Below are 27,006 nucleotides of genomic sequence, written 5' to 3'. Positions count from 1 at the left end.
CAGCAGGGTGAAAGTCACGGACAAGGTCGGCAGAAGCAAAACTGGCAGTACCAACCTCGGGGCCAGTCCTTTCGCGGGAGAGGGAACAGACGTGGCCAAAGGAGGAGAGGGGGCGAACAGCCCTCATCAAAGTGACTCGGCACGCAAGAGGACGCCTACCCTCGTCATGCCCCCAAGGGTGAGGAGCAAAAAAGTAACATCAGGGGGAAAAGAATATTCAAAAGCCTACGAGCATACAACACCAGTAGGCGGAAGACTGAGGTTCTACCTTCAGGAGTGGCGGCGTATAACCACAGACAAGTGGATACGGAACATCATGCAGTACGGACACTGCGTAGAGTTGGAGAAAAGACCTCCAAACAGGAAACCAAAGGGAAGACAGAGATCGGCCCAAGAACTGGCACTACTCAGAGAAGAAACACGGAAACTTCTAGAAAAGAGAGCCATAGCCGTTCAGAGAACGCAACAAAGGGGTCTACTCAAACTACTTCGTGGTCCCGAAAGTAGACGGAAACCTCAGACCCATCCTGGACCTGCGTTACCTAAACAAGTTCATCAGAACGCAGAAGTTCAAAATGACTTCGCTGCAGGAGGTACTGCCCCAAATAAGAGACGGAGACTTCATGGTCACCGTGGACCTCAAGGATGCCTACCTTCACATCCCAATAAACAGAAGACACAAGGGCCTTCTAAGATTCAACATCGAACAGGAACACTACCAGTTCACAACCCTGGCCTTCGGATTAAAATCGGCACCAAGGGTCTTTACAAAATGGCGGTCGCGGCCCACCTACGAAGACAGGGAATCCATGTCTACCCCTACTTAGATGACTGGCTGGTCAAGGCAAACTCACGCGAGAAGTGCGAGAGGCACGCAAAACGCGTAACAGACACCCTCACGAATCTGGGGTTCTCGATCCACTGGGGCAAGTCATCGCTGGAACCGGAACAGGTGAAGATTTTCCTGGGGGCGAAAATCAACTCCCTCAACAGTACAGTAGTGCCCAGCGACAGGAGGACAGATGCACTACTGAAGGAGACGCGGCTCTACCAGAAGGGGCGAGCTCTGACAGTGAGGGCTGTGAGCAAGATGATGGGGATGATGGCGTCGTGTATCCAGCTGGTGCCGAATGTACGCCTGCACATGAGACCATTCCAGGAATGGCTACAACAGCAATGGTCACAAGCAAACGGAAGTTGGGAGGATCTAGTGGTTGTTACGCACGCAGTGCAAGAGGAGATAACTTGGTGGAACAGAAACAACATGACAGCAGGGAGAATCCTTACACCACCAATCCCAACAGTGACCATTACCACGGACGCATCGCAAAAGGGATGGGGAGCGCACATGGACAACCTCAGAGTGAGGGGTCTGTGGGCTCCAGCAGATGCGGTTCGCCATATCAACTACCTCGAGTTGAAAACAATCCTGCTAGCCCTGAAGGCATTCCAGAGGCACCTGTACAACCAGAGGGTGTTGGTTCAAACAGACAACACCACGGCAATGTTCTACATCAACAAACAAGGGGGGACAGTCGTTCCCTCTCTCCTCTCTAGCTTAGGAGATTTGGAGATGGGCCATACCTCTCAGGATAGATCTACTGGCAATTCACCTACCGGGGAAGGACAATGTGGAGGCAGACTGGCTAAGCAGGCAGACCTCGGCATCGCAAGAGTGGGAGCTCAATGGCCAGGAAACTGAGAAACTCTTCCGGAGATGGGGAACTCCCACAATAGACCTATTTGCAACACGCCACAATGCAAAATGCCAAAGCTTCGCGTCCAGGCAACCAGATCAGCAATCCCAGGGAAATGCCCTATGGATAAGCTGGTCGAGGACATTTGCCTACGCCTTTCCACCGATACCCCTGTTGCACAGAGTGCTCGACAAGTGCAGAACCAGCAACATGACTCTGATGCTAGTGGCTCCGCAGTGGGCGAGGCAGACATGGTTCTCACAAATTCAAGAAATGGCACAAGGCAATCCATACAGGTTCGAGAGGAGGAAGGACCTGCTCTCAATGCAAAACGGAGAGGTCCTGCACCCAGAGCCAGAGACCCTCAACCTGGCGGTTTGGCTCCTGAAGACCTAGAGTTCGCACACCTAAGATTGCCTCCGAGCACTATGCGAGTGCTACAGGAGGCAAGGAAACCAACTACACGAAAATGCTACAGCGCAAAATGGAAGAGATTCACTGTGTGGTGCAGGAAAAAGGGCCTGCAAAACAGAATGACAAGAGACTCAACAGTACTGAGGTACCTCACACACCTTCTACCTCACACACCTTCTAAAGAGTAACCTCTGCTCGAGCTCCCTAAGGGTACACCTAGCGGCAATCTTGGCCTACACCAGAGGTGAAAAGGGTGGAAGTTTCTTCACCTCTCAGGTGGTGAAGAGATTCATGGAAGGAGCCAAAAGGATGGCCCCCCCGAAAAGGTTGCCGCCGCCGGCATGGAATCTGAACGTGGTGCTGACGGAGCTCATGAAGGCACCGTTTGAACCCATTCACAAGGCCACACTGCAGATGTTGACGATGAAAACGACCTTTCTGGTGGCCATAACCTCACTACGCAGGGTGAGCGAGCTTCAAGCACTAACACTACAGGAACCCTATATTCAGATTCACAAGGACAGAATAGTCCTGAGAACAGACCCACACTTCATGCCCAAGGTGGTGTCGGCGTTCCACATGAATCAGAGTATTCTCATTCATTCAATCAGCTTTATTCGGCAATTAAGACATAAAAGCACATTTACAAACATTTATTTACAAATATATAAATTACCTAAAAAGAGAATAAAATTCCAATTAAATTTTTCAATGTCCGTCAAGCTAATTCATGCTTTAAAAAAAAAGTTAAAAATGAGCACCACAATCATAAAATTCGAACCAGCTCATATCAGCTTAAATTGCACAGGGAATAACATAATATAACATTGTGGGCACCCTGATTTCCTACTTATAATAACAGCAGCGGGTAATGTTAACAAGATGTTGAGTTACTTATGGGTAAGAAGTTAACGTTAAGTTTCAAAGCTTTTAACCTTATGCCCCAGGCCCATCCTATAAACTTAGCTACAGCTACACAGATCGGAGGTGCAGGGTCGGTGCATAGAATGCGAAGGGCAATAGCATATCTTTTAATGCCCATGGACTTACAAATTGGTTTTATCCATTTTTCCCTCGGAATTGCATACAATGGGCAAAAGAATAGTACATGACCTATATTTTCGCATTCATCTACGCATCTAAAGCACCTATCCTTGTTAGTGCCTGCTCCCCCCCCATCTAGAGGCGAAATCTGCAACAGGTAGTGTACCCACCCGCAGTTGAAAGTATAGCTTGCGATCAGTGGTTTTTTCAATGATGTCCCAGAACTTCTCTTTGAGGGGTTGGAATTTAAACTCTAGGAAGCGGGACGTTAATTGGGAGGAAAGGCCTTGGGCAATTTCTAGTTTATAAACCCATTCCCAGTACATCATTTTCAGCTTTTCTTTGGAAGGAAAAACTGCACGTGTTGGGTTTTTCCAGAGTTCAATCAGGCCTAAACTGCCTAGTAGGGATTTGATCTCAAGCAGCCAGGATATTTTTTGGGACCTATCGGATTCAATTATATCCACAAAACCACTCCTATAGTGCAAGAGTTCATCTGTGCACCAGAGTCTACGCCAATATAATATTGGACGTAACCTCGCCAGATGTTCTAGGGGTTTTTTGCCAAGATCCAATAGTAAGGGGCGCAATGGCGTACTGGGTGGAAGATTTGTGATTTTGCGGATAAAAGCATTTTCTAGGACCTTCAGCCTATTCAGATTGGCAAAGCCCCAGAGCTCGGCCCCATAAAGGCATGAGCCCAGGACCGACGTTCCATAAATTTCTAGAGCTGGAGAGATTGGCTTAGTTAGTGAGTTTTTAAACCTAGATAGAAGAGCCCCTGACTTTTGTTTATGTTGCAAGACGGCACGGTCAAGTTGGCAATCCCAGCGCATGTCTTTTTGTAAAGTAATCCCCAGGTAAGTAAATGAGGTAACCTCCTCCAAGGGTAACTTGTTCATAAATATTTTCCCCTTGAAGGATTTTGATCCATTGAATGACATAAATTTAGTTTTTCCCGTGTTGACTTCCAGGCCCCTTGCAGTGCAGAATTCTTCAAAACACCGGAGGGCCTTCGATAGGCCACTGGGGGTCTTTGAGATAATCAACGTGTCATCCGCGAACATGAGGATGGGAATGCGTTCGCCGGCCAGAGCAGGTGCATCGGTCGGGGTCAGAGAGAGCCGACCGGCCACCCCGTCGACAAACCGTGAGAAGAGGGTCGGCGCCAAGACGCACCCCTGCCGCACACCCCTGCCGACCGGGAAGTCCTCGGTCACCTCCCCCATGCCCCCCCACCGCACTCGGGCAACGTTTCCCTCATGTAAGCGGACAATCACGGAGAGGAGCTCAGGAGCAATACCCATTTCCCCCAAAACCTGCCACAGCCTGCTCCTTGGGACCAGGTCAAAGGCGGCCCTTAGGTCCACGAATACTGCATAAAGGGCACCCCTCCCCAAGACCACGGTCTTCCAGTATATGTTGGCAAAACGGAAGACTTGGTCAATGGTACTTATCCGGGAACGGAACCCTGCCTGCATTGGGCTCAAAATGTCATGGTCGTCGATCCAGAGTTGAATTTTATGGAGGAACAGATACCGAGTTTCTTCCAAAACCCGACTTCAAACGCAGAAAAGGCCCTGCAAACCCTCGACGCAAGAAGAGCGGTGATGCACTACATTGAGAGAACCAAGGAACTCAGGAAGTCGAAGCAGCTGTTTGTGTCCTTTGCTACTAGCTTCATGGGTAGGCCAGTGACTAAGGGCACCATCGCTAGGTGGATTGCCCTCACTATTCAATTCTGCCACAAACAGGCTGGACAGGAGCTAGCGGAGGGGCCTCAGGCTCACTCCACAAGGAAGAAAGGGGCCACCGTGGCCTTCCTGGCGAACACGCCCATCCAGGACATATGCCTCGCAGCAACTTGGGCATCTGTGCACACGTTCACGAAACACTACTGCGTGGACATTCAGATGAACAAGGAAGCACAGGTTGGACAGAAGGTGCTTCAACACATTTTCAACGACCAACGCTCATCTACCACCCAGCCGCCACAAATTAGGAAAACCGCTACAAAGTCTATGCACAGCATAGTGAATCCAGAAAGATTCACGCTGCAAAACGAATAGTTTCTTACGTGTCGGTGTAGTTTTGCAGCTTGAAGATCTTTCTGGATTCACTAGCGAACCCACCCACCTCCGCCAGGAAGATGAGGCTGGAGGAAGAGGGGGTGAAATGGAAAAGATCAGAAGGAATGAAATTACAGAAAATGGACAAGAAGAATTAATCAATCGCCTAGGGTTAAAAAAAAAAAAAAGGGAAAAAAGAACCCGAAGATGGCGCCCCAAGGGTGGGACTTCTGCAGGAAGCACGACGACGTCACGGGAGGTGCACCAAATGGTGGTCGTCGACGCCCACCTGGGCTACAAAAAAAAAAAAAAAAGAAAAGACTACGAATCCGGACCCAACCACAAGATCGCGGAATAATGCATAGCATAGTGAATCCAGAAAGATCTTCAAGCTGCAAAACTACACCGACAGGTAAGAAACTATTCGTTATCTCTTTCGGAGTCACCACAGCACCCCGGGTATTCACCAAGGGCCTCGCGGTAGTGGCAGCTCCTCTAAGAAGACATTCATGTCTTCCTATATCTGGACGACCGGCTCAAAAAACCCAGCTCATACAGTCAGTGCGTACACCATACTCGCGCCACTATTCAACTGCTCCACGACTTGGAGTTTACAGTAAACCACTCAGTCTCATCTACAACCGTTCCACATACAACAGTACCTAGGCGCCACAATAGACACCTCAAAAGTGCTCGCTTATCCCAGTTCAGCCAGGATAGCAAGCATGCAAACCCTCCTAACCAAATTTCAGCCTCAACACACTTCCAGCTAGAGTGTTCATGCAACTCATAGGGATGATGACCTCTTGCATATTCAGAGTGCCTAGCACGCCAATGGAACCAGGCTCAAGGTCAGTTAACAGATCTGGGGTTGGTTGACGGTCGCACTCATCGCTCTCTTTAGTGGTGGAACACCAAAAACCTTTCTAAAGGGCGCCCGTTCCTAGAGCCAGTTCCACAGATTGTTCTTACAGCGGACTCATCGCTCTCCGGCTGGGGAGCTCATCTTTTACATCACACCATGCAGGGCAGGCGGACTCCTCAACAGAAACTACTCCACATCAACCACCTGGAGTTACTAGCCAGATTCCTAGCTCTAAAGGCATTCCAGAAACAAATATCCGGCAAGGCTGTCCTAGTCCGCACAGACAACATGACAGCTATGTACTACATACAGAAACAAGGCGGGACACATTCTCTACAGCTCTCTCTACTAGCACAAAGCATATGGAGATGGGCTATACCGCAGAACATTTTTCTCCTAGCCCATCATGTCCCGGGAGTATAAAACAACATAGCCGATCTGTTAAGCCGTCAAACGCAACAGATTCACGAGTGGGAACTTCATCAACCACTTCAACCATTTTTTCAAATGTGGGGCCAACCATACATAGACCTCTTCGCCACACACAAACGCCAAATGCTCAAGCTTCGCCGCCAGATTCCCACACCCATTGTCCAAAGACAATGCGATATGGATGAATTGGTAAGGCAGATTTGCATACGCTTTTCCGCCTCTCCCACTCATTCCACAAGTGGTGCGAAAGCTACAGCAACACTCACTGACTCGTATTCTAGTTGCTCCAACTTGGGCCAGACAACCGTGGTACACCACATTACTGGAACTATGTGGTTCTGCACCAAAAACTCCACCTCTCCCCCACGCCTCTTAACCCAGAACCTTGGAGAGATCAGACACCCGGACCCAGCTCAGCTCAACCTTGCGATCTGGCTCCTGAGGTCTTAAAATTCAGTTACCTTAACCTTCCCCCTGACTGTGTGAATGTTATTAAAGAGGCTGGACATCCCACCACTAGAACTTGCTATGCAGCCAATTGGAAAAGATTTGTTATATATTGTCATAACGCCATCAATCCCCTAGAGGTGTCTAGCCAACACATCATGGGTTACCTGCTACATCTCCAAAGGTGTAACTTAACATATACATCTATCAGATTGCACCCCGCTGCCATAACAGCCTATTTACAAAATAGGCAACACTTATCACTTTTCAGAGTAGGCTCAAAAGAATAATTCCTTCCAGAGTACCACCCTCACCTGTGTGGAATTTAAACATAGTTCTCACAAGACTAATGGGTCCTCCATTTGAACCTCTACATAAATGTGAGCTACAATTTGTAACATGGAAAGTTGCTTTTTTAGTTGCCATCACTTTTCTTAGAAGAGTTAGTGAGCTCCAAGCACTAACCATTCAGGAACCTTTTTTACAAATGCATCATAATAAGGTTGTTCTACGAACGAATCCTAAATTCCTCCCTAAGGTTATTTCTCCCTTCCACTTCAATCAGTCTGTAGCGTTGCCAGTGTTCTTCTCACAACCACAAACAGTCGCAGAAAGAGCTCTTCACACTCTGAATGTCAAAAGAGCACTGCTTTATTACATTTAGAGAACAAAACCTTTTCGCAAGACAAAACAACTTTTTGTATCCTTCTCACCACCACATAAAGGCAACCCCATATCAAAATCTGGGATAGCAAGGTGGATTGTCAAATGCATACAGATTTGCTATCACAAAGCAAAACTAACATTATCTGTTCCCCCTAAAGCTCACTCTACCCGAAAGATGGGGGCTTCAATGGCATTTTTAGGGAACATTCCCTTACATTACATCTGCAAAGCAGCTACATGGTCTACACCGCACACATTCCCAAAGCACTATTGTGTAGATGTGCAAACAAAACCTCAAGCTAGTGTGGGCCAGGCTGTACTCAAAACATTATTTCAAACTACTGCAACAGATATTGGTGGTTGCCACTAAGGAGGGGTACTGCTATAAAATCTATGCTTTGTGTATGTGATCTGCAGCTCATATGCCTTGAACGGAAAATGCTACTTACCAATATGCATCTGTTCTTGGCATGTAGAGATGCAGATCCACACACACCCACCCAGCTCCCCGGCTACCTTTATCTGTTCCTGTATTATCTTATTTAGATACAGTATACATGGACATCTTTGGTGTTTCTCACAAAACTCAATTTCCCTGCTGGCGAAAAACAATCTGAAGATGGAGCCGATGCCCATAAGCACTATCATCCAAAGGAGTCACCTATCTTGTGACTTCCAAAGACTTTTCCAAGACAAAAAACAAGTGTAAACATCCGGGCCCAACACCAGATGGCGATCTATGCTTAGTGTGTGGATCTGCAGCTCTACATGCCAAGAACAGATGCATACGGTTAAGTAGCATTTTCCTTCTCCTGCTGGGCACGTTTTGCCAGGCAAACACCTGTTTGCAGGGCACGAAAAGTAAAAAGAAATACACAAAATGGTACCTCAGTCATGTCGGTAGCAGCGAACGGGCACTGATTAGGTGAATCAATCAGTGCTTGTCCCTCCTCCACAGAGAGGAACGGAAATCAGGTTAGGCCTGCCTTGATGAATTACTAGGCTATAAAGAAGAGTGCCATGTAAGTCAACAAATGGTAAGCAATGGGCAGGCTCCAAGCCCTTTTTGTTCAGTGTCTTGCAAGCGAGACACATGCTCTCACAGGCTTGACCCTAAAAAGAGGGCGAGACCCCTGCAGTAGAGGAAGGGGGGACTACCACAACAAAAATGTCTGGAAGAGGAGGCTTCTAAACTTTGGCACAGCTCATACCAGTAAGCGAGTGCACGTCCATCTATAACACCACAGTGGCAATTTCCACCAATACCTCGTCAGCCCTCTCATAGCTGAGGTAGGGAAAGAGGGAAATGGTGGTTTCCTCTCCCCATGACAAAGAGGAGTAAGATACCAGACTGGACTTCTAAATTATAGAATAATGCACAGTATGTCAATCCAGAAAAATTCTTGAAGTTGAAAACTAACTTCAGGTGTGTAACAATATCAGTTATTTCTATTAATATTTAAAGGGAACAAATTCCTAATACACGTGGCATTGGACTGAATTGTGTTCTGTCATACATGTCCTATTGGTCTTTGCTGAACCTTTGTGAATGAACACTGTACTGCTGCGACATGCCGCTCTTTCCCATCCATTCATCCAAGTAAAAAACAAAGTGCTTCGACTGACCTCGCAGCCTTGTTCATGTGAAAAAGTCTCCAAGGTCAACCAAAACACGTTTTCTCTTATGCAAGACCTTGCTAAATTAAATTGCAGTTCTTGAGTGCCTGTGTCTGCGGTGAAGTATAAAGTAGATATAATTTTATACCTTAACGTGTGTAGGCACACCCACGTTCTCGGAGTACCTGCTACGGTGTGGCTGCCTCTTCAAATTGCTGCGCTGTAATAAAGAACATACACAGCTAGATATTATAATTTTTATTAGCCGTGGTCTTTTTCATGAGAAATCTGTGGGGTTTACATTTAGGATTTTGAATGCCTACTGTTCTGATTTTGGATGCCTACTGTTTTCAGAGATTACAAAGTGCATACAAGAGATAATTCATCTTAATTACTGCTTGGGATTGTTAATTTCTTTTTTTACTTTGCAGGAAGGATTCTGATGAAGCTGATCTAGTGCTGGCAAAGGAGGCCAATGTAAAATGCCCACAGATTGTGATAGCCTTTTATGAGGAGAGACTAACCTGGCACGCCTATCCAGAAGACACGGAAAAAGAAGCAGCAAAAAGCTAAAAGTGCCCTGTTTGGCTACAATTTTACCTGTATATACATTCCCTCGGCCCCTTTTATTTTTTTTGTCTTAACCCGTTTCCTTCCCTCGAAACACATTTGGCATTGTGCTTTTATTGTTCTCCTTAAGGAGATCACTTTATTTTTCATGTGACTTTTGCTAAGGGTTTGATTCTTTGTAAAATGTCATCTGTAGTGAAGATGGACTTTTGTGTACTGTATTGATCTTTCCTTCTTAGCACAGACCTTACCCCCCTCGCCTTCTGAAGAAAAACATTTTAGACTTTTAGTGAATTTCCGTCCCATTTTTCACTAGTTTTATGCTGCAACATTTTCTTCTACAGTGCTAGTCACAAGTATGTGTGATCTGCAGGTTTGAAACTGTGCACGGAACCTACCAATAGCCAGATAATATACAGCTCAATCCTTTAAGATTCCTTGGTTTTGGCATATAAAAACCCAATCCAGGAAATCTTTTGGCCTACTGTTTTTGGGGGCTAATGGAAGTGCCCTTATTTGTAGTGCCAGTAGAGATGTCCCATAACGCAGTTTAATAGGGCAGCTTGCCGTTTTGAGTGAGGAGTTTAACTTCTGAACCCTGATGCTTTAAGTGGTACTGTATTAACAAACTGAGGGGTAGTGGGCCTTTTTGCTTAGATAATAGAATTGAGCTACTCGCATTGAATTCCACACTTTAAATGATAATAAGCTCACACACTCTGCAATGTTTGTGGGGGAAGGGGGGATGCTGTGAAAAAGCAGCTTAAATGAAGCTCTGCCCTGTCGACTGGCATTCTAAACTACATTTTTCTGCTATTGTTTTGGCAGACCTCTAAGTGCAATTGGTCATTTGACTGATTTTGGGAGGCGTTTGAAGTGATCATTGATACAATGGTCCTTATGCAGAATCACAAGCAATGCTAACCATGCATCTTGACCCACCTATGAGACGATTATCCTTGTCGCACCAGGTTCATAGGTTAATATTGTATTATTTGTGAGGAAAACGAAATCTCCTTGTACAGATCTGGCAACAAGGTTATAGGACTAGTAACTTTTTAGATATTTGCGCAGACTGATGTTTTGTTCGTCTTGCAGCTTTGCATCCCTTTGCCCTGTGTTGCTTGGTATTGGAGTGAACTGTTGGTACTCCAGTGCTGTTTTCCCTCAACCTATGAACTGTTTAAGGTGTGCATGATGAATAAGACTTCTTGTTTCGACTTTCCCATTGCAGATCTTTCTGCAGTAAGTAAAAGGTGAGTAAGTTTTGCACAGGCCCACTTTCAGATTAAACAGATCTTTAGGTTAAATCTTGTAACTTTCTTTCTATTTATATGTATATATTTTGTGCAGCCACTTAGTTGGGCCAAAACTAAACAGGCTAAAAGTAGCTTATTGGCCATCTCCTGCTGCAGAAATGTCTTGGTCACCTAACCAAGCAATCACATGAAGAACAGCAAACAAAGTTTTGGAATATGAACCTGTGGAAATCCCTTAGTTCATATATTCAGTATTACAAATGTGGGTCCGTTTATTATGCCAAGCACTTTTACTCTTGCAGAGTTTGCTTGATTAGAGATTGGTTTGAATCATATTGGGATACAGCTCTAAACTGAAGCCTAGCGTTGTTTGGGTTAGTTGGGCTTAAGATGCTAAACTGACCTCACGCCACCAATGGTGTAGATCTTCGTTTGAAGTTTCCCAGATGAGAATCTGCTACACTTCTCCTCAGTCTGGAATATTTCTTTACTTTCTCTTTCCACTTTAGGGATTTTGTTTTAGATCTTGGTGATAATCTGTTCGTTTTTTGCCCTTGTTTAAGTGATTGTCCACCGGAGACTCGTTTGGACACTTAATCATTTGCATCCAAAAACACCAACCTAAAGCAGAAGATAAAACCAAGAAATCCCATGTATAATTTTTCTAACATCATTTGAAGATACTCATTTCTTTTGCTGACCTTTCCACACACTCCTCCTTTTTTTTCTTTTTAGAATTATTCAGTTAATGCTACAAAAATGGCAGTGGTCCGCTTGAGATGAAACTGTAGTAGATCTGTGTTCCTATAATCTAGAAACATCGATGTAGCATATGATTAGCTATAATTTTAGCAGTATTATTGCTAAAGTTGGATTTGTAAAAAAACTAGTTAGTGATCTGTTGACTTTCATATAGACTGTGAGCAAAAATAATTAAACATTCATGGCACCTAGTGCTAGACCAGCCATGTGTCCGGTCCTGATGCTCTCCTGCTGCTAAACCACTTTCTTAATATCTTTTGGTCTGTTCAGTGGGTACATGTTTTTCCCTCTTGGAGTCTTGAGGTGTTCAGAGATTGAGCAACTTAAGCAAAATTACATTGGAACACTAATCTCCAACTTGACTAAATCATTGAACTGACTAGTGTATATGTCAAATCTGTGTCCAAGCTTTTTCAAGTTGGTATGCATTGGTTCTTCGCAATTGTCTTGTAGCATGGTGGCTGCTGAGCTTTTTTTTTGTTTTTTTTTCTTTTTTTTTATATGCATTGTGTTGACTATTAAAGGCTATTCAAGGAGTGCACTGTTTCTTCTCCACCCAAAAAACACTCTCTCCCTTCCACTGTGGTCTTTACTTTTTCAGTTCCTAGTTTATTATATTGTCCAGTCTACCCAAACAAGTTACAGAACATTGTAATGTGAAAGACCCTAAACAGTACACCAGCACTGCAATTTACTTAACATGACTGCAAGCTCCGCAGTTTACCACCTCAATTGAAGATCCCCTATCAAATTCCACACAGTCTTACTGTGTCTTATAAGAACTTGATCTGTGGATGTGTGGCGTTGCAAAACTTCCAGTTTCATGTTGTGCTGCTAGAACGTTGTTGCAGTGTTGGTTGCCAAGTCAATGTTCATTTAAGCATGGGGGCAGATCTTCTGACTTGTTAACCAGTCAGTCCTGCAAGAATATGTGTATGACTGGTCAACAGTCAGGATAAAAATACTTGTGATAATAAATGTATTGCAATTTTTACCACTTATAAAATCTGTGTTAGTTTTTTTCCTCTCCTTACACGATTGGGAGCAAAGTTGCTGTTCCAGTTGAGGATTTAGTGATTCTTCAACACTCATCGCAATTCCAAAAAGGAATTTTGTAAGTGGATCTGAAAACTGACAGTGAAACCGCACATCGGATAACAGGGTGGCCTTTTAGTCCTGTGGATGCATGCATCTTTGTACTTTTTAAAGTGAGCTGTTGTCACTGATATCCAGAAAAAACACTCTGGTACACTTGGGAGCATACAATTTGTGCAATGTCCTAATAATGGAGTTCTGTACAAGTTAAAAAAACTTTAAGCAGCATAGACAACATAGTGCCCAAGTACTTTAAGATTTCTAGTCTGCGGAACCATGCCTTGCTGGGATAGCACATCCTGGTCTGCTCAATGGCTATTTTTAATATGGTTATTAGGAAATCAATTTTTTTTTTCTCTTAACCGTGACAGTATTAAATTTATAAAGCAATCGTGGAATGTGTGATTTCTCTCTCTCTCTCTCTCTCTCTCTTATATATATATATATATATATATATATATATATATATATATATATATATATATATATATTCACACATATATTGTCTTGAACCCTAATCGTGTTCAAAATGATTGTTCATGTGTGAGCAACCATTTTACCCAATTTGCGTTTTCTTTGTTTATTGAACAAAGTGCCGATCTTTTTAGTATACATTTCCGTTAAAAAAATAATAATAAAGCAAATCCCAAAAAAATTGCAGGTGATCTTATTGTGTCCCAGAAGTTTACTTTTTTTCTTAATGAGTTTTCTAAACGTTTGTGATCTAATCAAATGTTAAGACTGATCTTTCTCTTTATTAACCTTGTTTACTCCAATCTATAAAACCTTCCAGACCCCCCCCCCCCCCCCCCTCCACAGTTGGCTAAGTACACATACCAAACCAAGCACAAGCTGGATTTTTTAACTATTTGCTCTTAAGGATCAACCAGCCTCTTGATTAGTCATATAGCGTACTTTAAGACACTTGCAGGGATGTGAGGCCTGAATGTGTCATGTGCTCCTCCCATCCATTGTCACCAGACCTTCCTCCAACACTCACTTTCCACCTTTCTTTCACTCACAAGTTGTTGAGGTCTTGGGACCGATGGATGGAGTATAAGCTTTCTTGAATGTTTGGACTTCAAGGCTTTTTTGCAGTGCAAGATCCCAAGTATATTACCTGAATGAATAACTTATTTTTGTTTTAAGAGGTGCTGTATCTGACCTTTTGTCTTTGTAGTTACGTTCCACCCTTAGTGTGGCTGAACTCTCCATGTGTCCAACTTGAGTGCTTTAGATTAGACTTTATAGTTATCTGGAATTTTAAATTGTTTAGGATGTTGTAGGCAGGAGACTGAAAAAATCAGTGTTCGTTGAGTGGTAATATATTTTGACTGCCATGACTAACTTTTGGTAGATGTTTACACTGACACATCCGTTAATAACAGCATCTGTTTGATATGTACGCAATCTGAGGAGCTTTTATGACTGAAGCGATCTATTTTGCTGCGTGAACCTTTTCGGAATTCACATGCTGTTCATTATCCTGCCATCTAGTGGTTGGGTCCAGAATGTTGTTTTTTTTTGTGGGTGTTGACATACCACCATTTGGTGTCCCCTTGTAACATCGACGGGTTTCCTCCGGAAGCTCCCACCTTTGGTCGCCATCTTCAGATTCTTTTTTTCCGCCGTTGGATCTGGATCGATACTGAAGGAGCTCCCGAGATTGGAGAGAAAAATTGACGAAAAATAAGGTTTGAGGCATATGAGCTGCAGATTACACACTGTACATAGATCGCCATCTGGTGTTGGGCCCGTATGTTTGCAGTTGTTTTTCTTCTTGGAAAGTCTTTGGAAGTCACGAGGTATGTGACTCCTCCTTTGGATCATACTGCGCATGGGCTTCGGCTCCATCCTCTGATTGTTTTTTTCTGCCATTGGGCTCGGATGTCTTCTTCGCGCTCCGGTTCCGAACAGTTTCCAGTTACAGTTCCCCTAATCGGCACGCAATCCTTCCCTTCAGCGGTATTGTTCTCAATCGCGATCTCCCCACTCGACGCGATTCATCATTAGACTTCGATTCCAGGCGTCGACGCAAGCGTTCGGGCCTACCTCAGCTCCGGTTCTGGCTCATGGAAAGGACTCCATTTAAGAAGTGTCCTCGATGTGGGTCCAAATTTCCCCACACCGATCTCCATGAGGCGTGCAACCTCTGCCTCTCCCCTGAACACAGGCTCGACACTGTCCGGCGTGCAAATCCTTCCGGTCCTGGAAGACCATTCGGGACCAAAGAGCGAGGAGAACCATGGCACATGCGTCTATTGCAATCCCTGACGACATCTTTGGAGAAGGCGACGATGTTCCCGAGGACCAGCACACCGAAGAGGGCCTAGTCAGCGCCTCCGAAGCAGACTACTCCGATGTCGAGGACATCACTCCGGCACAGAGGGTTGTGAGTACTAACATCGATTTTCTCCCACCCCCTCCCCCCCGCCCCTCCCAGCCCCCCTTCCCCCCTCCTCTCGACGGCATTGAAAAAGGCTTCGGTCAAGCCTTCGCCCTCGGGCCTAGGCACGACCAAAGGCACTGCTTCACATACCTCGCTTTCGGGCCCGGTTAAGAAGCCCATCAAGCCTTCTGGCAGCTCGGGCTCGAGCCAGCCTGCCTGCGGTGCCGAGAAACACTCCGCACCAGCACTGAAAAAGAAGATGGCTTCCTCTTCCTCCTCCGCGCCACGCTCCACACCGAAGCAGTCGGTGCCAAAGACAACCACTAGCTACTCGGTACCGACACCATCTTCGGAACCGAGCAAAAAATCCAAAGCCATCAACACCTCTCTAAACCACACACTTCAAAACAACGAACTGATGACTCCAAGACTTAAAAAGACCTACGGCTCCGACACCTTTGTTGCCGACGGATCGGCCCCTCACGGAGGAACTATTTCGGCCCGATCCACTCCAAAAACCATTTATTAAAGACCCTAAAACTGGGCATTTGATGCTAAGCATCAAAAAGAGACCGCTGGACAAGCCTGCCCCAGCTCCACCTCCAAAGAGAAGAGACTTTGCTACCTCCACATTAAGACTACCCTCACCCCCCCCTTCTCCATCTCCTCCGCATCCCCCACCTCATCATTTCCCCACACCCGCTCCGGATGAGGATGATGACAATGTCTACGAAGACATAGGGGAGGAACCCCATGACCAACCCACAGGTGACCCCACTCCTACAGACTCCCCAGACCCATGGGACGGCTACAACATCCCAGATGTTCCTAACGTCCCGCAGGAAGACCTGTACCCTTAAAGACCGCCCCTCTTAACCCCCCCCCCCCCCCCCCTTGTCACAGCCGGGGTCATCAACCCTCGCATCGAAAAGAAATATAAGGCTGCCCCTACAGACCCCACCTACATCAGAGGGCCTGCACCACTAGACTCCCTAGTAGTCTCCACTGCAAGGTGACATGCAAACTCCCAGGCATCAGGCGAGGCACCACCACCTGATAAAAAGTCTAAACTCCTAGAGGCCTCTGGCAAGTGAACTGCATCCCAGGCTGCCAACATATGGCGCATTGCAAACACCCAAGCGCTTTTAGCACGATAGACAGGGCACATTATGATGAGCTAGAAGCCATAATGCTACAGCTCCCTGACCAATACAAAAATAGAGCCAACGAGCTAATCCAGGAGGGTAAAACCATCACCAACACCTCCATACGCTGCGCCCTCAATGTTGCTGACACCGCCTCTAGTGCAATTAACACCAGCGTCGTCCTCCGTAGGCATGCCTGGCTACGGATTTCAGGTTTTAAACCAGAGGTGCAGGCTTCCATCCTCAACCACCCTTTTGACCAAGAACATCTCTTTGGCCCTGACGTTGCCCTTGAGAAAATGAAGGACACCTATACGGCAAAGTGTATGGGAGCCTTACAGTCCCACCCTCCTAGGTGTTCCTTTCGCTGTTCTTCTTTCGAAGCACCTCTAGAGGCTACTCCTCCGACAGCGCCTCTACTTCCTATAAAGCCCCTACACAATCCACCTTCACTAGGGGTTACCAGAGAGGTGGCTACAGGGGTAACAACAATAAAGGCAGAGGCAAAACTAATACCTCCCACTCTTCCTCCACCCCTACCCAATGACTTCCCTCCACTCCCCCCAGACCATCCCACTCTAGTTGGGGCAGACTCCTTCATGTCTGGGCTACTATCACCTCAGACAAATGGGTAACACAAATAATTCGGTCAGGCTACTGCCTCGAACTAAAAATCAATCTCCCCCCCCCCCCCACCCAAACTTTCAACCCGAGCAACGCCCAATGTCACAGGAGCATTTGTCACTTCTGAAGCAGTAGGTAATCTCCCTCCTCCAAAAGAGTGCGATAGAGCTAGTTCCTACCCACCAACAAAATATGGGAGATTACTCCCTATATTTTCTCATTCCGAAAAGGGACGACACTCTAAGGCCCATCCTGGACCTCAGGCCCATAAATCACTATATACACTCGGACCATTTCCACATGGTCACACTCCAGCAGGTTCTTCCCCTGCTCTCCCAAAACGACTTCCGTGCCACCCTAGACCTCAAGGACCTCTATTTCCTCATTCCCGTTCACACAGCTCACAAAGTTTCTCAGGTCTGTAGTGGACGGTCAACACTATCCATTCAAAGTGCTCCCATTCGGAGTAACCACAGCACTGCGAGCGTTTACCAAGTGCCTAGCGGTCGTGGCAGCACACCTGCGAAGACAACACATCCACGTCTTTCCATACGTGGACGACTGGCTAATAAAAGCCAGCTCATACAACTAGTGTGTACAACACACTCGCGCCACTATCCAGCTACTTCACGAACTGGGCTTCACAGTAAACCACACGAAGTACTAGCTGCAACCGTCCCACGTAAAACAATACCTAGGTGCCACTATAGACACCTCAAAAGCGCTGGCCTACCCCAGTCCTGCCAGGATAGCAAGCATTCAGGCTCTACGCGCAAAATTTCAGCCGGAACACTCTCTTCCAGCTCGAGTGTTCATGCAACTCATAGGAATGATGGCCTCTTACATATTCATAGTACCTCACGCAAGACTCCAGATGTGTCCTCTCCAAGAGTGCTTAGCGTGCCAATGGAACCAGGCCCAGGGGCGATTGACAGATCTGGTGTTGGTAGACTGTTGTGCCCATCGCTCTCTGCAGTGGTGGACCACCAAAAACCTTTCCAAAGGGCGACTGTTCCTGGAGCCTGTTCCTCAGATAGTACTGACAGCGGACGCATCGCTCTCCGGCTGGGGAGCTCACCTACTACATCACACCATGCAGGGCAGGTGGACATCTCAACAAAATATCTGGAGTTACTAGTCATATTTTTAGCCCTAAAATCTTTTCAAACACAGATTTCAGGCAAGGCAGTCCTAGTCCGCACAAACAACATTACAGCCATGTACTATATACAAAAACAAGGCGGCACACACTCTCCACAGCTCTCTCAGCTAGCACAGAGCATATGGAGATGGGCCATACCCCAGAAAATAGTTCTCCTAGCCCAGCATGTCCCAGGAGTCCAAAACACTATGGCAGATCTGCTCAGCAGGCAGACACAACAGATCCACGAGTGGGAGCTTCACCTGCAAGTTCTTCCCCCATACTTTCAAATATGGGGGCATCCACAGATAGACCTCTTCGCCACCCACAAACGCCAATTGCCCAAGCTTCGCCGCCAGATACCCACACCCATTGTCCAAAGGAATGCGATATGGATGAACTGGTCAGTCAGATTTGCGTACGCTTTTCCGCCTCTCCCACTCATTCCACTAGTGGTGCGCAAACTACAACAAGACTCCTTCACACTAATCCTAGTAACTCCAACGTGGGCCAGACAACCGTGGTATACCACACTGCTGGAACTATCTGTAGTGCCGCACCAAAAACTACACCTCTCTTAACCCAGAACCATGGAGAGATCAAACACCCGGACCCAGCGCAGCTCAACCTTGCGATCGGGCTCCTGAGAGCGTAGAATTCGGGTACCTTAATCTTCCCCCTGACTGTATGAACGTCATTAAAGAAGCTAGGCGTCCTACCACTTGAGCTTGCTACGCAGCCAAGTGGAAATGTTTTGTTGTTTATTGCCATAACAACACCATCAATCCACTGGACGTGTCCATTCAACACATAATAGGCTACTTACTCCACCTACAAAGGTGCAATCTAGCCTATACGTCCATTCGACTACACCTCGCAGCTATTGCAACTTACCTACAAAACAGGCAACATCTCTCACTCTTTAGAGTACCTGCCATTAAAGCCTTCATGGAAGGCCTTAAAAGAATAATTCCCCCCAGAGTGCCACCCTCACCTGTGTGGAACTTGAATATCGTTCTCACAAGGCTAATGGGGGCCTCCCTTCGAACCTCTGCATAAATGCCAACTACAATTCCTAACATGGAAAACCGCCTTTCTTGTAGCCATCACTTTCCTTAGAAGGGTCAGGGAGATACAAGCACTTACCATTCAAGAACCTTTTCTCCAACTGCACCATAACAAGGTTGTTCTCCGTACCAACCCAAAATTCCTCCCTAAAGTCATTTCTCCCTTTCACCTAAACCAAACAGTAGAACTACCAGTATTTTTCTCGTAACCACAGACCGTTGCGGAAAGGGCTCTTCACTCACTGGATGTCAAACGAGCCTTACTCTACTAAATTCAGAGAACACAATCTTTCCGTAAGACCAAACAACTGTTTGTTTCTTTCTCTTTACCACTCAAAGGTAACCCCATCTCAAAATCTGGGATAGTTAGGTGGATTGTAAAATGCATTCAAATCTGCTACCATAAAGCAAAACTAACGCTATCCATTCCCCCGAAAGCCCAGTCTACACGAAAAATAGGGGCTTCCATGGCGTTCTTAGGGAACATCCCATTAGATGATATCTGCAAAGCAGCTACATGGTCAACACCGCACACTTTCACCAAACACTATTGTGTAGATGTGCAAACTAAGCAACAAGCTAGTGTGGGCCAGGCTGTACTCAAAACGTTATATCTGAAAGAAACACGCTAGTTAGATTCCTCACCTTAGAATATCCCCAGGCGTCAGGCTGGATCCGGAAAGATTATTGTAGCAATACCCCTTGCGTGTCGCTAGGTGTCGCCTGCGGCTCCGTGTCCGTCGTTGGCGTTGTGCGCCGGAATGACGTCGTCTGAGTACTTAGAGGCCGCCCTCGCGCGCTGACGTCAGTTCTTCTTTTTTCCGCGCCAGTAAGCGCCGATCTGGGATGATCTTACCCCTAGTCACTTTTTGACTAACTTTTTGACCTCTTTTGGTTACTCGACATCTGGTGCCGGTAGGATGCCTGGATTCAAGCATTGTGACGCCAGTCACCGACTGATGCCGGTAACGGATCACCATCGCCGGTGCCTGTACTGCCTAGGGGCTGACCATGACGCGGAGTCGTGCCCCGACTGTCAGGCCTTGATGTCGAAGGCTAGGTGGGAGCGGTCCCATAAGCTGCTAGTCCAAGCGGCGTCATCGCTCTTCGGACGACCCTCACCAAGCTGCTAGTCCAAGCGGCGTCATCGCTCTTCGGACGACCCTCACCGGTCGCGCGACCCGGCCGAGGGTCCGGGTGGCTCCCCCCCCGTGGCTCCACCCCGTGGCTCCACCCCCGTGGCTCCACCCCCGTGGCTCCACCCCCGTGGCTCCACCCCCGTGGCTCCACCCCCGTGGCTCCACCCCCGTGGCTCCACCTGAGCCGCAGGAGCCGCGCTCGTCCCCATACCCTCCGGTCCCTGGGACTGACACGACTCCGGCGGAGGTCAGTGCCTTCCTCTCGGCCATGAGGAATCTGGCTCCGCCGTCGACGCCTGCTGGCGCGCCTTCGAACCCTGCAGGGTTGACTGGGCGACCTCGCGTGCCGGCGGCTCCGGCCCTGACGCCGCAGGTCCCCGAGGGATCCAGGCCTGGATCTCTGCTGGCGCCGGTCGACCTCACGACGCCTCCTCCGCCGACACCGGTTCCGACCCAGACGCCGTCCCCGCACGGTGTCGAGCCTCAGTTTAACCCTATTCCAGACCCAGATGGGTGACCGCTTCATTCACTGTCCGGCTCCGATCATTCCTCCTGTCTACCAGGAATTGGATGATGAGGGCGACTGGGAGGGGTCTCAGGACCCTCTGGCCGAACAGGCCCAATTGTCTCAGGACTGGGCAGAGGAATTGGGGGACGCCAGCGGTTTAGATACCTCTCCAGACGCTGGATTTATCTCTCCTCCGACTGTGGCCTCGGAGGAAGGTGCAGCCTTTTCTGTGGTGCTGCGCAAGGCGGCCGAAGCCCTAGGGCTCGAGTTGCCGGCTGTGAGGACTAACGTCCTCACCGAGGTCCTTCAACCGACAGCAAGCTCCACTGAGCCTCTGCTGCAGTTTAATGAGGCCCTCATTGACGTTCTCCAGGGCACTTGGTCCAAGCCCTCCACAGTCCCTCCTGTGGACAGGAACGTTGCCCGGCGCCACTGCCCTGCTCCGGGCGACCCCCACATTCCCCTCCCACCACCCCACCCCCGAGAGCCTGGTTATCCAGGCCTCAACCTCCCAATCCTCCTTCCCGTCTGCTCCTCCGGATAGGGAATCCAAGAGGTTGGAGCAGTTTGGCAAGAAACTGTTCTCGTCCCTGAGTTTGGGACTGCGGTCTTTAAATACCGCTTGCCTTTTGGACCGTTATTCCCACTCGCTGTGGGATACGGTGGAGGACGTGCTGCCCTTGTGCCCGGAGGAGGCCCGGGAGCGACTCACCCAAGCACTTGCTAACGGGCGAGATGCAGCACAGCACACCATTAGATGGGGACTAGACACCACGGACTCGCTGGGTCGGGCGATTTCCACCACGGTGGCGCTTCGGTGTCACGCCTGGCTGAGGTCCATGTCGTTTACAGGGGATGTCCAAAGCTCCCTCATGGACATGCCCTTCGATGGCACTCGCCTTTTTGGCGAGAAGGCGTACAGTGCGCTGGCCCGGTTCAAGGACTCCTGGGCCACGGCCAAGTCCTTGGGTCTTTCGGCCCCGCGGCCGCAAACTTCCACCTTTCGCCCCTTTCGTGGCCAAGGAAGGGGCGCCTCCTCACGTCTGCCCAGCCACCGGCCGCAGAACCAACCTGCACGCGGACGTGGTTTCTGCCGAGGCGGTTCTGGAGGACAATGTGGCGGTCAGTCCACATCCACCCCAGCAGCATCTGCCTCAAAGCCCTCCTAGTCCGAGCTTTCAGGCCCATTCAACGCCAGTGGGTGGCAGAGTTCGCCATCACCTGCTCCACTGGCGCTCCATCACTTTGGACAGGTGGGTGCTGCAAATCGTCCGAAGGGGCTACTCCCTCCCCTTTGAGACGACCCCTCCAGCCATGCCACCGCAGAACCACCGTATGTCGGGGGATCATTTGCATCTTCTCCGGGAGGAGGTTTCGGCCCTCTTGGTCAAAGAGGCTGTCGAGCGTGTTCCTGGTCCAGAAGTAGGTCGTGGTTGCTTTTCCCACTACTTTCTGGTTCCCAAGAAGGGCAAAGGGGGCCTACGCCCGATCTTGGATCTCAGAAGCGTGAACGCCTTCCTCCGGAAGCAACGGTTCAAGATGCTAAATTTAGCTCAGGTTCTTGCTGCCCTAGACCCTGGAGACTGGATGGTATTGTTGGACTTGCAGGACGTTTATTTCCACATCCCCGTCCTGCCGGCCCACCGGTGTTACCTGCGGTTCACGGTGGGTCAGGAGCACTTTCAGTTCACCGTGCTCCCCTTCGGCCTCACCAGTGCCCCTCGGGTGTTCACGAAAGTGATGGCGGTGTTCGCAGCTCATCTGGGCAGATCAGGGCTCCCAGTCTTCCCCTATCTCGACGACTGGCTGTTGAAGTCGGGCTCTCCCCAGCAAGTCTTCTCCCACCTCCAGACTACGGCAGACCTCCTGCATTCGCTGGGGTTCTCCATCAATGTGCCGAAGTTGCACCTGAGTCCATCCCAGAAGCTCCTTTTCATAGGGGCGGTTCTCGATTCGGTGCAGTTCCGGGATTATCCGCCGGAACAGCGGGTCCTGGACATTCGAGCCCGGATTCCCATCTTCCGCCCTCTGTCCTGGATTTCGGTCAGGTTGGTGCTGGGGCTGATGGCCTCCGGCATCCTGTTAGTACCTCACGCCAGATGGCGGTTGCGGGCTCTGCAGTGGGACCTGAAGTTTCAGTGGGCCCAGCATCGAGGCAACCTGTCCGACCACGTCTTGATCTCGGAGGGCACTGTGAAACAGCTGCAGTGGTGGCTCACGAATTGCGATTGGGTCAGCAGCAGATCCCTCTCCCTTCCCCAACCAGAGCACGTGGTAGTGACGGATGAGTCCCTCCTGGGATGGGGGGGTCGATATGGGAGAGGCGGAGATCAGAGGACTCTGGTCTCCGGCGGAGACTTGGCTCCATATCTATCTTTTGGAGCTGCGGGCGATCCGACTTGCTCTGAAAGCCTTCCTTCACTCTGTCCGGGGAAGTGTCGTGCAGGTGTTCACAGACAACACCACCGCCATGTGGTATTGCAACAAACAGGGCGGGGTGGGGGTAGCTGCACTCTTGATGAACATTCCATTACTACATGTGAAGCTGCCCTCTTTAAACTTACTCTGTCCTCCTACTTTACCTTTTCTGGGATACTTGTATACAGACCACCTGATTTGACGACAAACTGGATATCTGTACTAATGGAAGAAATTTCTTTCCAAATAACAAATAAGGCCAATTTCACCGTACTAGGAGATGTAAATCTCCATTTAGAAGATCCTGCCTGTAGAAATAGCATAGGACTTATTGCGGACATGGCCTCTCAAAATCTTAAATTGGTAAATGAAGGGCCTACTCACAGAGCAGGACATTTCTTGGATCCTGTTTTCACTAACTTAGATACAATCACCTGTTCCACAGCATTACCCACAATCTGGTCTGATCACTATTTGATAAAATTCTCCCTTATATCCTTCTACAATACAAAAAGAGGTAATGACAAAACTCGCATAGAGAAACCGCAAAGAAACTGGAAGAGTTTAGACGTAGCAAATATGAATAGTTGTCTAGAGTCACACATACCATCGATGAAGCAACAAATAGATCCTCTAGCAAATGATGTCCAAAGCTGGTTCACCAAAGCAGTGGACCTATGTCTACCTATCTCCAAACATAATAAAATCACTCATCATCCCCCAGCACCATGGTATTCTGATTCTTTGAAGACGTCCAAATCTAGCTGTAAAATTCTTGAAAGAAAATGGAGAAAAAACTATAATCCCATGGACAAAGTAACTTACAAAGCTGCTTTAAGTGAATACCACAAAAAATGTAAGCTAGCACGTGCCACTTTCGTGAATCAAACCATCACTAAGGCCTCAAACTGTGCAAAAATACTCTTTAACACAGTTCATGGCTGGCTCAGATGCAATAGCCAAACCACCTTCTCTGTCTCTCTCCAAATGTGAAGAATTAGCTAACTTTTTCATAAATAAAGTGTAAGGTATATACCAAGATACCATCTTACAGGATACAGAGGCCCCTAGGCCAAAGATTACTGCATCAGATGGTACGCAGACTTCTAATCAGGGAAAGATCGAGCATGAACTAAAAGATTGGCCCCTGCTAACTACAGATACTGTCCAAGACCTATTAAATTCAATCAAATCAGGATCACCAAGAGACCCTATTCCAGCCAACTTTCTCAAGCAGCTAAATCGAAATGTGATATCCACTATAACACAGGTACTTAACTTGTCAATTAAAGAGGCCAAAGTTTCTTCCCTTTGGAAGCATGCCATGATCCACCCTTTGCTGAAAAAACCACATGCTGATGCAACGGACAATAAACATTATCGTCCTATTTCCTTACTTCCAATTCTATCCAAGATTCTAGAAAAACACATCCACCTTCAGCTGACACAATATGTGAACTCGCACCAACTTCTTCACCAATCTCAGTATGGCTTTAGGGCAGGTTTTCAACAGAAACCACTCTCTTGGGCGTGACCGAGACAATCCGCCATAAATTGGATAAAGAAGAAACAGTAGCGCTCATCCTATTGGATTTGAGCGCTGCTTTTGACACCATCTCACACAAGGTGCTTTTAAACACTGAGTAACATAGGAATAAATGGGGATGCTCTGAAATGGATCCAGGACTTCCTTTCTAACAGAACATTTCAAGTTTTTTCTCAAAATACATGTTCTAAAATCCATTCATTCAGTCATGGCGTACCACAGGGATCCATCCTGAGTCCACTTCTCTTCAACATTTATGTCAAGCCTTTGGCTGAGTTAGTTGAAGAGTCGGGACTCACAATCTATTCTTATGCTGACGATTCACAAATCATCTTCTCATTGTCGGCTCAAAACACTAATGACATCTCTACGCTTAAAACTGGATTGAATAACATCGCAACCTGGATGAAGGAAAATTTCCTAAAACTAAACGGGGAAAAAACAGAGGTTGTCATTCTAGGAAAACAAACATCTATGGGGCCATCAACATTGGCCAGAGAAGATGGGTAACCTTCCAAATCCAGTTTCGCAAGTATGTAACCTAGGTATACTCCTGGATGATACTTTGAGCATGCAAGCCCAATCAGTTGAGTGACTGCCACCTGCTTCTCTATCTTACGATGGCTGAGGAAAATTTGCTGGATGCTCCCTGAGTCTACCAAGAAAACGGTGGTGAATGCCTTAATAACATCCCGTTTAGATTACGGTAACATCCTTTATTTAGGATCAAATAAAGCTAACCTCCATCGTCTACAAATGGCCCAAAGTGCGGCAGGTAGGTTACTATGCAAGGTACCAAAAAGAGAATCAATTCCGACGCAAACTCCACTGGCTCAATATTGAAAATCGTGTGAAATGTAAAGCTCTCACCTACATGTATCAAATAAAAGCCAACACAGCTCCAAAATACCTTTGCTCGCTGGTAAATACATATATCCCATCGAGGATCCTCAGATCATCTACTCAGTCGTTTTAGGATCCCTAAATTTAAGCGCACTCGCATAGGAGGTAAATCCTTTGCCTACTTAGGCCCATCACACTGGAACTCTCTCCCTATTCCAATGAGAAGTGAGCCTAATTACTCCAGTTTCCGAAAGTTGCTAAAAACCTGGCTATTCAATCAATAAGATCTGTCTTTCCATCTATAACAGCAAAGATGCGCCGGCAAACCCTTTTTGGATAGCCGATGCGCAGTATAAGTGCATTAAATAAATAAATAACATAAATTGTCAGGAGGCCCTGCGCCTCTGGACATGGCTGGAACACCAGGGCATCACCCTAGTGGTTCAACATCTGGCGGGCTCTCTGAACGCCAGAGCGGACGAGCTCAGCTGCCGGTGCATGATGGATCACGAATGGCGTCTGAACTCGGACGTGGCGCAAGGTCTCTTTCTGCAGTGGGGAGAGCCTTGGTTAGATCTATTCGCCACCGAAGAGAACGCGCAATGTCAGCAGTTCTGCGCGTTGGAGTTTCCAAGGCGGCACTCGCTCGGAGACGCTTTTCGTCGCGAGTGGAGTTGCGGTCTGTTGTACGCCTTTCCGCCTATACCACTTCTGCCCAGAGTGCTGAAGATCAGGCGCGACCGGGCCCAAGTCATCTTGGTGGCTCCGGATTGGGCACAAAGGTACTGTTATCCCGAGAAACTCAGTATGTCCATCGATCCCCCGATACGACTGCCTCTTCAGGAGGATCTTCTGTAGCAGCAGCAGGGGACGGTCCTCCACCCGAACCTGTCCAGCCTCCACCTACATGCGTGGAGATTGAGCGGCGGCAGTTGATGCCATTTGACTTGCCTCCTGAAGTCTGTGATGTCATTCTGGCAGCCAGGCGTCCCTCCACAAAAACAGTATACGCCTGGCGGTGGAACAAATTTGTGGCATGGTGCTTAGCAAAGGCTGTGGATCCCCTTTCCGCCCCTCTCTCTGAGGTTCTCATCTTTCCTCTTGCTTCTTTCTTTGGCCCAGCAGGGCTCTGCTCTGGGCACCTTGAAAGGTATCTTGCTGCTATCTCTGCTTTCCTACGGCTTCCTGATCCGCCTTCTCTTTTCAAGTACCCTGTTGTTTCACGCTTTCTCAAAGGCATTACTCATAT

At 47.7% G+C, this 27,006-nt stretch overlaps 1 protein-coding gene across 4 annotated transcripts in view; it reads left to right on the top strand.

Moving 5' to 3' along the window:
- The window catches only part of CBX5 (chromobox 5), a 229,513-nt gene extending 216,665 nt beyond the window's left edge, over positions 1-12,848 (top strand). For all 4 annotated transcript variants that reach the window (XM_085654745.1, XM_085654746.1, XM_085654747.1 and 1 more), the window contains one exon: positions 9,683-12,848. In XM_085654745.1, coding sequence (XP_085510871.1) covers positions 9,683-9,824 — 142 coding nt within the window. In that variant the 3' untranslated portion in view covers positions 9,825-12,848. The remainder of the gene's footprint in view (positions 1-9,682) is intronic.
- The last annotated feature ends 14,158 nt before the right edge of the window (positions 12,849-27,006 follow it).

Source organism: Triturus cristatus, chromosome 4_1 (genome assembly GCF_964204655.1).
Source record: "Triturus cristatus chromosome 4_1, aTriCri1.1, whole genome shotgun sequence".
Taxonomy (NCBI): Eukaryota; Metazoa; Chordata; class Amphibia; order Caudata; family Salamandridae; genus Triturus; species Triturus cristatus.
Note: the sequence above shows the minus strand (reverse complement) of the source record. Positions and strands in the feature narration are given on the sequence as shown.